This window comes from Cynoglossus semilaevis, chromosome 9 (genome assembly GCF_000523025.1).
Source record: "Cynoglossus semilaevis isolate Cse_v1.0 chromosome 9, Cse_v1.0, whole genome shotgun sequence".
Taxonomy (NCBI): Eukaryota; Metazoa; Chordata; class Actinopteri; order Pleuronectiformes; family Cynoglossidae; genus Cynoglossus; species Cynoglossus semilaevis.
The window spans coordinates 8,088,499-8,102,644 of NC_024315.1; the positions used below are offsets into that span (position 1 = coordinate 8,088,499).

Consider the following 14,146-nt stretch of genomic DNA (forward strand, 5'->3'; position numbering starts at 1 on the left):
ACACATACATCAAAACATTAGTGGGGACATATATTATTTCTTAATTTATGATGGAGAAATATGTACTTAAACTCAGTCCCTAATAATAAATTATCTAATGTTGCTATAATAATCCACTTCTTTAAATAATTTGGGAGACCATGTTTTGTTTTAAATAAAAAGCCCAGACGCTCTCATTTTAAAAAGCTTGCATATAATTGTCAAACAACCTCCCCATACCTCTTAATCTTCTCAGTTAGTTCGCCTGTTGATGAAAGGTTTAACCATTTCTTTAAAAAATCCTCATATGCCTCTTTTTCACTAATGGGAAAAATCACGGAAGAGACAGTCACGCACTAACCTTGAATAGATATATTTGCCATTTTCAATAAATGTTAAAGAGAAGTGTGTTCTATATTTATCCTGTAAACATGCAACAAAAGTGTATTTTTCCACACTCTTGGCACTAAATCCAATGTTTCTTCCATAATAATTACAGGTACTGTAGCTTTAACGGTAGATGCAGGAGTTAACCATGGAACGTTTGTAGTCTTACATTTGTTCTGCCGACCTGTTATTATTGTGACACCGGCGGGATTTTTGACTCCGATCCGTAGATTTTAACCTTTGGCGTCCTAATCAAATAATTTTACACCAACATCTGCTACTTATTTTCTCTTGTTTTTTTACTTTTATGTTTTAATCCTGTGTCGAAAGTAAAACTAATGTCATGTTAGTTCACACTCACTGTCTGTTGGGGACCGTGAAACTGCGTCTTCAGAATGAGCCGCATTTCAGGTCCTGTGAAGCAGAAATGCTACCTAGGACAACATCAGATCAAGAAGAAAAAAACGTAATATTTAAATCTTTACCGAGCGACCTAAATGTGATATATTTGAATGGATTGTTGACGTATTATTGATCTGCAAACTGTTTATGAACATTTCCTGGCGATCCCAGATGTGAAGACAGTCTGCAGAAAGCCTGTTACCGGTCAGACAAAGCCAACAAGGATGAAAACACCGTTAGAGATAACCTGCGTGTAAGTGTTTGACAGTACAAAATCGTGTTTTAGCGATCTCTGTATTTTCATTTTTAAGGCACACATGGCCATTACATTCCTATTTCAGGTTGAAAAAGCAGCGTTGCCTTTGGGAGAATCTACACTGGCTCTTGACGAGGAGATTCTAAAAGTGTTGGATGCTGATAATCTTGCAAAGCCTGCGGTTCATGATACTTATCAAACTGCACTTAAAAGAAATGCACAAGAGCAGCCGGAATCATCCTCATCAGCCTTGGGCTCATTAAGGTCTGTTGGACCATTTGCACATAATAAGAGCAACAGTTGCATGGTACTTTCTTCACCCACCAATAAAGGACAACCCAGTATCCAAGCTAAAGAGGGCAATCCCAACAATGACTTTAAGAGACCAGGTTGGACCACTGACTGCAAAGATCTTGCCCAGAAACTTCTCTTTGGTGAGGATTCAGAGGAGCTAGAGAATGCTCGTAAGGACTCCGGAAGAAGACCCTCAACGTCTGCTCCTACATGTAATAATGAAATGCCATGTCCAGAAATCAAAAGCCATCAACAAACTGGAAGATCTACAAAGTAAGTCTCAACTAATACAATAATCCTTTTTTCGCTTCTCCATTTATTTGTTGTTTGCAGTTATTTGTCTGTGTTTTATTAGGAAGCGACCTGTGTCCAAAAAACAAAACTCTCCTTTGGTGACAGAAGAGAGTGGCACAAGTAAGAATGCTGGCTCCCCACTTGATGCATCACGAGACTACATCCTATTCAGTCCCACGCGGCTTGCAGCTGCTATGAAGAAAGCAAAACTCCAGCAATCACTACAGAATGGGTCGCTATCTGTACTAACAGTCCTCAGTGGATTAGAGTTGAGCACTCTTAATGACACAACACCTCAGCCAGGTGATTATTTTAGTATAGCTGTAAAACCTGGAATAAAACAAAATAGTTATTTCTATATTCTGTTTCACATTGTATGAACACAGCTAATGCCAATGAATTTTATCCTCTGTTGTAGGAATAGCTTTGTGTGCTCCCATGGAGCAAGGTGAAAAGCTGCTGTTGTCAAGTTGGGGTTTACCAAAGCCCATCCTGGAGCGCTATAAGAAACATGGAGTGACTCAAATGTTTGAGTGGCAGGCTCAGTGCCTCACTGTTGGAAATGTGCTGCAGGGAGGTAACCTGGTATACTCTGGTAAGCATATCATTTTAGAAGATATCATCCAAATTAATTTTCTCTCAAATATTATAAATAGTTCACTGCTTACATTTGTACCTTTTCAGCCCCAACTAGTGCTGGAAAAACTCTAGTTTCTGAGCTGCTGCTCTTGAAGCGTGTGTTGGAGACAAAAAGAAAAGCTCTCTTTATCTTGCCATTCGTCTCTGTGGCCAAAGAGAAGCTGCATTACCTTCAGGTAAGTGAGCAGTGAACACAGTTATATTGTTTTATGCTTGTTAATCTTTACATTTCAACTGTAAAACAATTTCTTTCAGAGTGTATTTGAGGAAGCAGGAATTCGTGTGGAGGGATACATAGGCAGCACTTCAGCTGCTGGGGGGTTCACTGCACTGGATGTGGCTGTTTGCACTATAGAAAAGGCCAATTCATTAATTAACAGGCTCATCGAAGAAGATGGCATGGGCTTGCTTGGTATGTTTTAAAATTATTTGTAAAACTGAAACTTTTAACTGCTTAAAAATAGTATAACTTGTCTTTATCTCTAACAATTCTTTGTTGTAAAGGTATGGTGGTGGTGGATGAGTTGCACATGGTTGGTGATTCCGGAAGAGGATATTTGCTTGAGCTGCTCTTGACCAAAATCTGTTACATTGCACAGAAGCAAAACACCACAGGGTCAGTTGGCTTCATGTCATTTTAATTTTATAGTGCTTTAAACATGTTGGTAAATATATCTCTGCACTATTCTTTGCAGATCTCTGTCTGGAGGCGTACAGATAATTGGTATGAGTGCCACTTTGCCTAACCTTTCCCTCCTGGCGACCTGGTTGGGTGCAGAGCTTTACCAGACAGACTATAGACCCGTGCCCCTGCTGGAGCATCTCAAAGTGGGCTGCAACTTCTACGACAAGAGCCTCTCAGTGGTCCAGCACTTTACTCCTTTACTCAACATTAGGGTAAACAAAATATTGGAGTGTCCAATATGTCTTGCCAGAATGTATTCAGTAATACGTTGATGTATATTTGAGTCTTTTTGTCTTACAGGGTGATGATGATCATATTGTGAGTTTGTGCTATGAGACAGTGAGAGAGGGTCACTCTGTACTGATGTTCTGTCCTTCAAAAAACTGGTGTGAGAAACTTGCTGACAGTGTTGCGAGAGAATTCTACAATCTCAAACACACAAGTAGGAGAAAAGAGAAAAATAATTCACGTAATAAACCTTTTCGTCTTTTCAAATATATTTAGGGAAACAATGATGTTGGTTTGTGGTGTTATTCTCTCAGAACAACAGACTGGGTCTGATATCCAGCCTGTGTGTCTGGATCAGGATGGTCTAGTTGATGTCCTTGCCCAGTTGAGTAGAACTCCTGCTGGGCTCGACCCCATCCTCCAGCGCACTGTGCCTTGGGGGGTAGGCTTCCATCATGCAGGTGAACACAGACTCATGAGACCCTAACCACAACAAAGTCCATATTTTTTAACAGTCAAAACACAAAACAATTTTCTGTGTGAATGAGGTTAATGTTGCCAAAAATATATACCTTCGTCTAATCCATCCTGAGAACACCAGTGTATTGCTGACGATTTATACTTCATTCTTAGGACTGACTTTTGATGAGCGAGATGTGTTGGAAGGAGCCTTTCGTCAGGGTATAGTTAAAGTCCTGGTGGCCACCTCTACCCTCTCTTCAGGGGTGAATCTTCCAGCCCGCAGGGTCATCATTCGAACGCCAACCTTCAATGGACACGTGCTGGATGCACTCACATACAAACAGATGGCTGGACGAGCAGGGAGAAAAGGTGTAGACACTATAGGTGTGTTGTGAAGACAGAAAAAGAAAGTGAAAAGTTTTGCAGTTTTTTTTTGCTAATAACAATCAGCACAATCTGGAGTTTGTGTATAAAATTATGTTTTATGTTTCTTTTTTTAGGTGAAAGTGTGCTGCTGTGTAAAGAAACAGAGCACAAGAAAGGTATAAGTCTTCTAAAAGGTGCTCTTCAACCAATCAGTAGTTGTTTGAGCAGAAGGGAAGGAGAAGGTGTTACCACTAGCATGTTGCGAGCTATACTGGAGGTGTGTTTCACATTTAAAATAACAAAATTGATCAAGTGATGCAAATCATTCTTGGCTATAGAAAATGTGTGATGTGACAGTTGGCTCCACAGTGACCTAATCAATGTCCCAATAGATAATTGTTGGTGGGGTTGCCAGCACTCCACAGGATGTGAGGTTATATGCTTCATGTTCTCTGCTAGCTGCCAGCATGAAATGTGACAGGAATGACAAATCAGGTGAAGAGACTAACAAAGGGGCCATTGAAGCCTGTGTCGAATGGCTCATGGAGAACGAATTTATAACTATCCAAAAGGATGCACAAGGTAAAGTAACATTTGCTGCAGTATTTTATCATCCGTCATATCACGATATAACAGTCTTCAAAAATAGAAATTTAAAACTACTACTGAAAAAAACAAGCTTTAGGAGTTACACAACATGATAAAGATTGTAGCTCAACAATATCTTCAAGGCAAAGACTCCACTGGCCAAATAAAATAATTTGTGTTTTATTTTTGTTTTATTTTTTTAAGCTCATAAATCATTTTTATATATATAAATATCTAGTTCTTTGAGTTACTGATACATAATAGTGTTACAATTTAGAACACTTGATTTATTTTAATAACAAATTGTTTCTAAATGTAATATGTTTTTTTTCTTTTAATGGTCTTTTTCCCCATCACAGTAACTCTTGTTTTGTAACTTCATTCCTAATCCAGAGGAGCGATACTGTCCCACTCAGCTTGGTGCTGCCACCCTCTCGTCTTCCCTCTCTCCTCCAGAATCTATAGGAATATTTGCTGATCTCCAGCGAGCTATGAAGGGCTTTGTACTAGAAAATGATCTGCACATTCTCTACCTGGTAATTATTACCTACATTCATTTTATCTCTAACTTTATTGACTTTCTTTTGCAACATTTTACAACATACAACATAACACTCACATTACGAACGAAGCTCCTGCAGAAACCTGTTCAGTCCTGACTTGTACGGTAAACAAAAGTTAATCTCTAAATCTTGCCTAGATAACCCCCCTATACACAGAGTGGACGACCATAGACTGGTACCAGTTCTTTTGCCTGTGGGAACAGCTCTCTTCATCGATGAAGAGGGTAGCTGAGATGGTCGGGGTCCAAGAAAGTTTTCTTGCACGATCAGTCAATGGAAAACTTTTCGCCAAAACAGAAAAGCAGCGTAGACAAATGGCGATACATAAACGGTAATGACTAGATCTGCATTATATCACATTTACACATGATGTTATTATTCATACATACAGTATGTTTGTATATGTGGTGACATGTTACGTATTTGAGTCCCAGTGTTCGTCTTGAAGGTGGATCAAAGATGCAGATTAAATGTGTGTGTGTTTCCACAGGACTTTAATTCAGGACTTTTGTTCCTTGTTATGACTTGGCAGGTTTTTCACCACCCTTGTTCTCCAGGATCTGGTCAATGAGGTACCTCTTGGAACAGTGGCATCAAAATACAACTGCAGTCGTGGGCAGTTGCAGTCTCTGCAGCAGTCAGCCTCCACATATTCAGGTACATTCCGAACATTGTTGTTGAGTGCATTTGAGAGCTTAGTCTAGAGCTTTAAATACATTGACTTTGATTTCTGCAGACGCTTCCAACTTGATGGAAGAAGCCGAGCACGCCCCAGTGGTGTGCAGAACAGGCTACGTTACATTAGCACCTAGATGCTTTCTGCACAGGCACATCCTGTGTCCATCTTCCTTAAGTGCTCAAGCCTCTCGCATCAAGTTACTACGAAAAGCCTATCAAATCTCATTGTAACTTAACCCTAGCCGGCACGTGCATAAATAATAGGATTGTCTAAGTGTGTCTGTATATAGATAACATATAGTTAATGATGTTTACTAGAAAGATTGATGATGGCAAATGTCTAAAGGAAGTAAATAACAGGGGAAAGTTTATTTCAGCAGAACATAGTACAACCAAAGTCGACCAATAAAAAAGATTGCATATAGTCAAAAAGAAAGTTTTGTCAAATTGTTTTACACATTATCCACACAGGTATGGTGACAGTGTTCTGCAGGCGTCTTGGTTGGCACAACATGGAACTTCTGTTGACTCAGTACCAAACCAGATTGAGCTTCGGCGTCCAGAGGGAACTGGTTGACCTTGTCAGGGTTTCCCTTTTGAATGCAACGAGAGCAAGAGCATTATACGCACAAGGTCTCTGTACTGTTGCTGAACTGGCAAGGGCGTCTGTGTCTGATGTGGAGAAAGCCCTGAGGAATGCAGTCCCATTTAAAAGGTGTTGGCATTATTTTACTTATCATTCAATGACTTCAATGACAATTAGTGAAATTAATAATTTTAATACAGTGTATATCAAGGAAATTGATTCTTATTTTGAGACACAGAAGCAATCATTTTCTATTTAAGTATAAACGTGTTACTTCCTATAACTTTAATTGTAACATATCGAGGCTCTATAGAGTCTAAAAATAAATGGACAACTAAGGGATTATGTATTCTATATGGATCAATGTTTAATTCTAGATAAGAACAACATCATCTTTCACACATATTCCGTTTCCCTCAGCTCCAAACGTGCGGTCGATGAGTGTGAGATGGAGGCAGCAGAGAGACGCAACATCCGCTGTGTCTGGGTTTCAGGTGGACGGGCTCTGACTGAGCAGGAAGCAGCAACTGAGATTGTGTCTGAGGCAAGGCTCCTCCTACAGGAAGACCTGGCCCGGCTGGGTGTTCAGTGGGACCCAGCAGTGCTTCATCCCGGAGCTCCTGCAGCCAACAGTCCTGATGACCATCAGAGCAGTGACTCTGAATTGTCATCCAATTCTCATCTCAGTTCAAAAGGACTAATGCCAGAAAAAAATAACCAAGAAGTGTTCCAAAAAAGTGAAGAAACTGTCAGACCTGGGAATGAAGCTACGGAGAAATCAGAAAGTGATCTGTGCAGTGAACAAAGAACGTCCAAGTCCATAGCAAAGGAAGAAAAAGAAAAGTTGGAGGTGCATGAAAGAATAGACTTGACAGAACAAGAATGCAGACAAACAGCTGATTTGAAGCAGGAAGAAAGTAGCCTAGACACAAAAAAGGCAGAGATGGATGAACAGCTGCCTGTAGAAAATAAAACAGAGAATCAGAAACAAGAAAACCAAATGGCTACAAGATCAGAGGAGATAAAGGACGAGTGTAAAAAACCACAGGAGAAAAAGGTTGAAGTCTCACCCAGAGGGTTGGGTCACAACATCAAACACCCCATTCCTGGAAGGAGTCTGACCCAGGAGCTGGCTGAGATTGACTTAAGTCCTCTTCCTGAAGTGCTGCCACAGGCTCAGTTGTCACCTCCTTCTATGCCTCCACCACGCATCAGAACTCCAATATCATGGGTTGAAAAACGACAGAGTGCTTCCTTAGGTGACAATGGTACTACAGGCCGTGCTGCTTCACCCGTGCAGAGAAGAAAAGTCTGTTACTCAAACGTCCTTAGCAAAGTTCTGCACTCCTTACAAACTGACAAATATATACAGGAAGATGTAGAAGCAGATCAAACATCAACAACAACACCTGCTCACAATTCAAGTGAATCCACTGAGCAGGTGCAACAAACGGTTACAGCTTCTACTCCGGGAAATGCTGGTGCGTTCAATTCTACACAGGGCAATACTTCGAACTCTGCTCCCTTAATTTCTCCCGAAGCCAAGCGCAGGAGGATGGAGGATGGAGAGATGGATAAGTTCTCATCTCCAGAGCTGTATGCAGGAGAGATCCCCGATGCCCAAGTGGAGCAAAATATCCAAATGAGAGAAGAGAGTTTTGGTGATAGCTTTGAATTAGACTCTCAGACAGAGAGGGTCATTTTTCAACAGACGTTCCAACATCGGAATGGGAATGATGCAGAAACAGACATGATAGAAGACACAGACATCCAGGTGGTTGGTGACCGAGAAGAGGAAAAAGAGGAAAAGGAAGAAATGGACATCGAGGTGGTTGGTGACCGAGAAGAGGAAAATATCCAGAGGTTTAACATCTCTCTTACAGACAGCCTGAATGGACTCATTCTGAACACTAGCCAGCAGGTGATCAACTATAGTTATTTACAGGGTTAAATGTTTTGTATTTTTACTTAAGAATTGTTGCTGTTTTCACAGATTCCACCTGGTCTTGATGAGGGTGAAAACGTGGAGGAAATAAAAAATGAAAGTACCTGTGAGCAAAATGAAGAAGCTCAGGATCATTTTGGATCTTTAAATGGAAGCAGTGGCTTTCTATTTGACAGTCTGTGTGACAGTGCCTTGCTTGCTGCTTTGAGCCCACAACAGATCCCTCCTCAGTTTAATGGAGAGGAACCTGCAGAGGGGGCGGGGGACAACGAATGTTCCCCTCTTCCATCAGCTCAGGAGCGACACCGTAGTAAGCTCCTGGCCGACCAGATGGCGGAAAAGCTGGAGGCAATCCAATGGGGCGAGTCCTCCTTTAACCTCTCAGAGTGGGGCGACTCGTTGTTTGTGGGTGAGCATTTTATGGAGAGGCAGAGTTTGTACAGACGCCCTGAGAGAAGTCAGAAAGACACAGAAGCCATCGGTCCACTGCCTCAGCAACACAACAGAGACCAGTTGTCAAGCTCACCTGGTCTACCTGCTGAGACATGGCCACAGCCTGGTCTCTCTGTACCCCAAAATAAGTGCAGTAGTACGATAGCTAAAACACACAATGAGTTCATGAGACAAGGAAGAACAAATGCTGAGGTTGAAAATGGGAAACAAGAAGAGAAAGACAAAGATGCAATCGCAAAAAAGTTATTGTCAAATACTGACCCAGAAACTCATGTTTTTTGCAGCCCTGGCATGCAAGATATTTTTGACCAGTGGCCAAATATGTCTGACCATTCCTGGCCAAACACTACAGCAGGCCACACAAACACTCACAAACAGACTGCTGTGAACTCTGTGGATGCTCCAGATGCACCTCTGACCTCACGACAAGTGGGCAAAGAGAGGAGAGAGCTAAATTTACCTCCTACAGCTGCTGCTGAGACTGACTCTAACTCACCACAGGCCTCCAGACAAGACACTGAGAAGTTAGCAGAGAGACCAGGCTCTGCCGGTGATCTTGTTCCCCCCACCCAGGAAACACCACCTGTCACACCCAGAGTAAAGCTAACTACCACTTCAGTCCAGTCACCTGTCACCACGCAGCCACTCAACCAGTCAACTCCATCGACCCTGCCTCAACAGAAGCTAACTGTACCTACCTGTTACACAACCCAACCCCGACACAGTAACCACATACAAACAGCCACTTTTGGACAAACAAGGACTGCGGCACACACACAAAAAAACGCACCATCAGCACCAAAATTAAGGACGACTCCACGCAGAGGTCCAACGACTAAACTGGACCAGAAATGTAACAAAGTTCAACTCTCTGTGTCTCCATCTGATACAGATTCATCTGTGATTGATGAAGGGTTCTCTCTTCAGCTGTCTCAGGATACGTCTCCCGGTGAAAGCTCCGTCAACTCTGGAGCCTTCACCATTGTAGACGTTGCGAGCAACAAGCGCCTCTTTGACACTTTTATTACAGAGTGGAAAACAAAGAATCGGTTTTCTCTGTCTATAGCATGTGAAAGGGGGGAGGACAGACATGCATTTGGAGGAGATATTGGAGGGGAGCACAAGAGAGGTAATGTCAGAAGTATAAAAAAAAAACTGTCACATGACAAATTGATTGATCACCAGTCTGACCTCTTTTAAAGCTTATTTTCTGGACTGCTGGGTTTCTATCACTAATCCGGTTAAATGATCACTGACACTTGTTACCAGTGAAAGTTGGAAGGATATACACATATTTTTGGCCTCCACCATATTAGCAGAATGCAGTACAATTGAGGGCGTTGTGTGTAGTTGTCATGATGATGACCTCATTCTGAGGTAAATGAATCTAACAAGCACAGCTTTGTCTGTTATTATTTTGCAAACAAGTCTGACCAGGATGTTGTTGATCACATTATCCTGGGAAATCACAAGTTATTTGGCTGTTGCTTTTCCTTTCTCCCGCCTCACTGACCGTCACAGGCCGTGGTGTTATTTTTACACCTCTTGCCTTATGACACTGTTAAGACAAATTTGTTGTGGGCTTGAATTACAATCTCCTGGTGTTCTTTGACTCACAGGGGTCTGCGGTTCAGATGGGTCTAATGGGGTGGGCTAACCAGAGGGGCCGCTTTACGGCCAAGTATTAAGTGCATAGCTATAAACCCATTGCTATCACTAGTTAATTTACTTTACTTCAAATGTGATATTATGGAACAATTTTACATCATGTTAATCCTTTATTTCTTTAGCTTCCTAATTAGGTTGACTTTTTGTTCTGTTGCTGAGACAGTCAGGCATTTTGAATGTCTAACCGTACCTCCTGCCATCTGTTTATGTACTATCTTCATTTTTAATAACTTCCTCTAAGTTACAGGTTACAAGTAAACAATGCTAGCTCCATGTTAATCTGGAACACTGACTTGACTATAGCAACATTATACTAAGATAAGCATTTTTGTCCAATGTCATCGCCTCACTTTACATGTATCCATTTGCTGTATCCACAGCTGATCAGAACCTGAACCGGACTGACGGTTTCCCAGTAGGAGACAGTGAAGAACTGCTGTTGATTGGAATGTCTGTCTGCTGGGGAGGAAGAGATGCCTATTATATATCTCTGCAGAAAGAGCAGAGCAGAGGTACTGGTATACGTGGACACACAAATGCAGGGGAGCACGGCCCATAAAATCCTTCTGCTCACTCCGTTGACTCTCGACTCTCAGGTTTGAGCGCCAGTTTGGCTCCTCCTCTACTGGATGACGATTTGTCTGTAGGGGAAAGGCTGCGTCAGGTGAAGGCCTGTCTGAACAGGCCATCCACTGGTCGGAGTGCAGCTGTGGTTGTTACGTATGACATTATCCAGGTCTTCAAAACCTTAGTCCTTAGCTGTGACATCAGCTTGGAGGGAAACTGTGAAGATCCCAAGGTGAGAGAATGTTAAATTAATTTATGGTTTTAATCATATTTTCTTAATAACCAATAATTTCAAAAAATGAATATAACTTCAACCTGTAATACATATCTCTGTAATAATTGTTGACTACAGGTAGCATGTTGGCTGCTAGACCCTAGTAGTGAGGAAAGAACTCTACACAACATGGTGACTGTCTTCTGTCCCAGAGAACTACCTCTGCTGGACGGACTTGGAAATGCACACGCGTACTGTCCCCGCGTTAGGGCTGCTACCACCAGTGTGCTCGTTCACACTGTCATGAACCATGTGACTGGTCTACTGGAAAAGGACGGGCTGCTCGGTACCAAGAGTGAACAGTTACTCAGTTTTGCAGTGTTAAAATCACCATTTTGTAGAAACCTGAGTGGATTGATGTTGTCCCTCTGTGTTAGACGTGTTCAGGAACATCGAGATGCCTTCACAGGTCTGTTTGGCTCTGTTGGAATTGAATGGATTGGGCTTCAGTGTGGAAGAGTGTGAGCGGCAAAAACATGTGATGCAGGCTAAACTCGCAGCGCTGGAGTCCCAGGCGTACAGTCTGGCTGGACACAGCTTTTCACTCACATGTGTTGACGACGTGGCCCAGGTGCAGGTTCATTTAATGCTGTCATTGTTTCAAAGCAAAACCCAAACTTTTACATATTTAAGGCACATAACATCTATTCATAAATGTTAGGTGCTGTATTTGGAACTTCACCTGCCTCCAAACGGTGATTTGAGTGGACTAAAAAGCAAAAAGACTCTTGGCTACAGCAGGAGAGGTGGAGGCAGAGTGCGGCTTGGGAAGCAGTTCAGTACAACAAAGGTAATCAGAACTTTGACTTTCACAAATGACCTAAGGTGATTATAACTTTTGTTTTAATTATTTATTAAATGATACAATCCAGTGTTCAATCACTATCTCCGTTCTTTGTTCCACTGACCTGACTTTGTGTCGACAGGATGTTCTGGAGAAACTTAAGCCTTTGCACCCGTTGCCTGGTGTGATTCTGGAGTGGAGGAGAATTACAAACGCCTTAACTAAAGTGGTGTTCCCTCTGCAGAGGGAAAAGAAATATCATCCTACTCTGGACATGGACAGAATCTACCCCATAGCGCAGACTCACACAGCCACTGGTAATATGTTTGATGAAAACACAACTTTATGGTCACTTTTTCTATGCTGCTGTGCAGTGCAACCTCATAGTGTTTCTCCTTTTTAGGAAGAGTCAGCTTCACTGAGCCCAACGTACAGAATGTCCCCAAAGACTTTGAGATTCACATGCCTGTGATCGTGGATGAGAGCCCACCTTCACAGGACCGAAACAAAATCAACAAAAAACAAGGGTAGGTACTGGATCATCATCATTTAAATCCCAGTCTAAATTCTGGGCCGAACAACATTAACATTTCTACATCAATCTAGCACTGACAATGATTTAACCAGAAATGGAGAGAGAAACAGAGAAATTAATAAACTGAAAGAAGAAGAACCAGAAGCTCATTGTCGACAATAATAATTTCTCTAATCGTACTAATTAGTTTGAGTGTTTTTTATCATTGATCCTGGGAGGCTGTTTGTTCCAGGTTCTATACAAATGTGATGGACTACCATTTAAAAATTAAAAAAAAAAAAAAAGTTCTCCTCTGTTCCAGAAGGAAAAGACTTCCTGTTGTGTCGTCAGTTTCTGCAGACCAAGGCCCCACTTTCTCTGTCAGTATGAGACATGCCTTTGTTCCTTTTTCAGGTAAGAATGTTTGGTTATAGTAGTAACTTGTCTTGATCAGCTTCAGGCTATCTTTAAAGCATTTTTTCCCACATCTCTTTGCAGGTGGAATGATATTAGCTGCTGATTATTCCCAGTTGGAGCTGAGAATATTGGCTCATCTGTCTAAGGACCAACGACTCCTGCAGGTGAGTGGCTTTATTAGACAAAGGCAAATAGACAAAACAAACACCTGAAACTGTAAAATAAATTATTCAATTACATTAAAACTTAGGTGCTGAATGGAGGAGCAGATGTATTTCGTTGCATTGCTGCTGAGTGGAAAAGTGTTGATCCAGAGACTGTGACTGACAACCTCAGACAACAGGCCAAACAGGTAGAGCTGTGCAGGAGGGAGATAAACGGAGGCAGATGTTTACAGTGGGAGTACCAACAGTATTTAAAAACATCTGACACTGTACATAATCTCTTTTGAAGATTTGTTATGGTATAATCTATGGGATGGGGGCCAAGTCTTTGGGAGAACAGATGGGAGTGGACGAAAACGATGCAGCCTGCTATATTGAGAGTTTTAAAGCCAGATACAAAGGTAGGAATGCAGCGTAGTTTTCCTAAGATTTGGTGAACCTTTTCTTCATGTATATTTTCACGTTAAGCGATCATTGTGTTCAATCAGTACAGTCTTAAAACAAGACAATTGTAAGGTATTTGTATCATTTGGAAAAGAAAATACTTTGTGCATCCACCACCCTTATTGGGTTCACCACAGTGGACACCACATGCCCTCTACTGTTGATTCACCAGGTGTGGAAGTTGTGAATTATACACTGCTGCCCTCATGATTGTTGGTTTTTTAGGACTATAACCTTTTTTCCTCCCGTGTCTTCATGTTTCAGGGATCAACGCCTTCCTCAAAGACACAGTAAAGAAGTGTGTGAAGAACGGCTATGTTCAGACGCTGATGGGCCGTCGGAGAAACCTCCCCGGAATCACCAACACTAATCCACACATCCAAGCACATGTATTCACCTCTGTTTGTCTGAAAGGCTCATTTCCTGTGAAGCAATTTTTTGTCTGACGTTGTGTGTCTTTCCACTCTCTCTCAGGCAGAGCGACAGGCAGTGAACACCACTGTCCAGGG

The 14,146-nt window shown here is 41.8% G+C and overlaps 1 protein-coding gene across 2 annotated transcripts in view; it reads left to right on the top strand.

Moving 5' to 3' along the window:
- The first annotated feature begins 487 nt into the window (after window positions 1-487).
- The window catches only part of polq (polymerase (DNA directed), theta), a 15,662-nt gene continuing 2,003 nt past the window's right edge, over window positions 488-14,146 (top strand). Inside the window, exons 1-34 of one of the 2 annotated variants that reach the window (XM_025058671.1) lie at window positions 488-832; window positions 940-1,021; window positions 1,110-1,591; window positions 1,674-1,915; window positions 2,031-2,207; window positions 2,297-2,427; window positions 2,507-2,663; window positions 2,756-2,867; window positions 2,947-3,148; window positions 3,237-3,378; window positions 3,479-3,625; window positions 3,798-4,010; window positions 4,127-4,269; window positions 4,385-4,574; window positions 4,974-5,116; window positions 5,281-5,474; window positions 5,676-5,800; window positions 6,293-6,536; window positions 6,828-8,173; window positions 8,207-8,328; window positions 8,401-9,934; window positions 10,854-10,985; window positions 11,070-11,272; window positions 11,393-11,600; window positions 11,692-11,885; window positions 11,976-12,104; window positions 12,241-12,415; window positions 12,502-12,625; window positions 12,938-13,026; window positions 13,111-13,193; window positions 13,280-13,381; window positions 13,483-13,594; window positions 13,902-14,026; window positions 14,112-14,145. In XM_025058671.1, the coding sequence (XP_024914439.1) occupies window positions 762-832; window positions 940-1,021; window positions 1,110-1,591; window positions 1,674-1,915; window positions 2,031-2,207; window positions 2,297-2,427; window positions 2,507-2,663; window positions 2,756-2,867; window positions 2,947-3,148; window positions 3,237-3,378; window positions 3,479-3,625; window positions 3,798-4,010; window positions 4,127-4,269; window positions 4,385-4,574; window positions 4,974-5,116; window positions 5,281-5,474; window positions 5,676-5,800; window positions 6,293-6,536; window positions 6,828-8,173; window positions 8,207-8,328; window positions 8,401-9,934; window positions 10,854-10,985; window positions 11,070-11,272; window positions 11,393-11,600; window positions 11,692-11,885; window positions 11,976-12,104; window positions 12,241-12,415; window positions 12,502-12,625; window positions 12,938-13,026; window positions 13,111-13,193; window positions 13,280-13,381; window positions 13,483-13,594; window positions 13,902-14,026; window positions 14,112-14,145 (7,909 nt within the window). In that variant the 5' untranslated portion in view covers window positions 488-761. Of the gene's footprint in view, window positions 833-939; window positions 1,022-1,109; window positions 1,592-1,673; window positions 1,916-2,030; window positions 2,208-2,296; window positions 2,428-2,506; window positions 2,664-2,755; window positions 2,868-2,946; window positions 3,149-3,236; window positions 3,379-3,478; window positions 3,626-3,797; window positions 4,011-4,126; window positions 4,270-4,384; window positions 4,575-4,973; window positions 5,117-5,280; window positions 5,475-5,675; window positions 5,801-6,292; window positions 6,537-6,827; window positions 8,174-8,206; window positions 8,329-8,400; window positions 9,935-10,853; window positions 10,986-11,069; window positions 11,273-11,392; window positions 11,601-11,691; window positions 11,886-11,975; window positions 12,105-12,240; window positions 12,416-12,501; window positions 12,626-12,934; window positions 13,027-13,110; window positions 13,194-13,279; window positions 13,382-13,482; window positions 13,595-13,901; window positions 14,027-14,111; window position 14,146 lie in introns of both variants that reach the window. The other variant, XM_025058670.1, reaches the window with a different exon arrangement.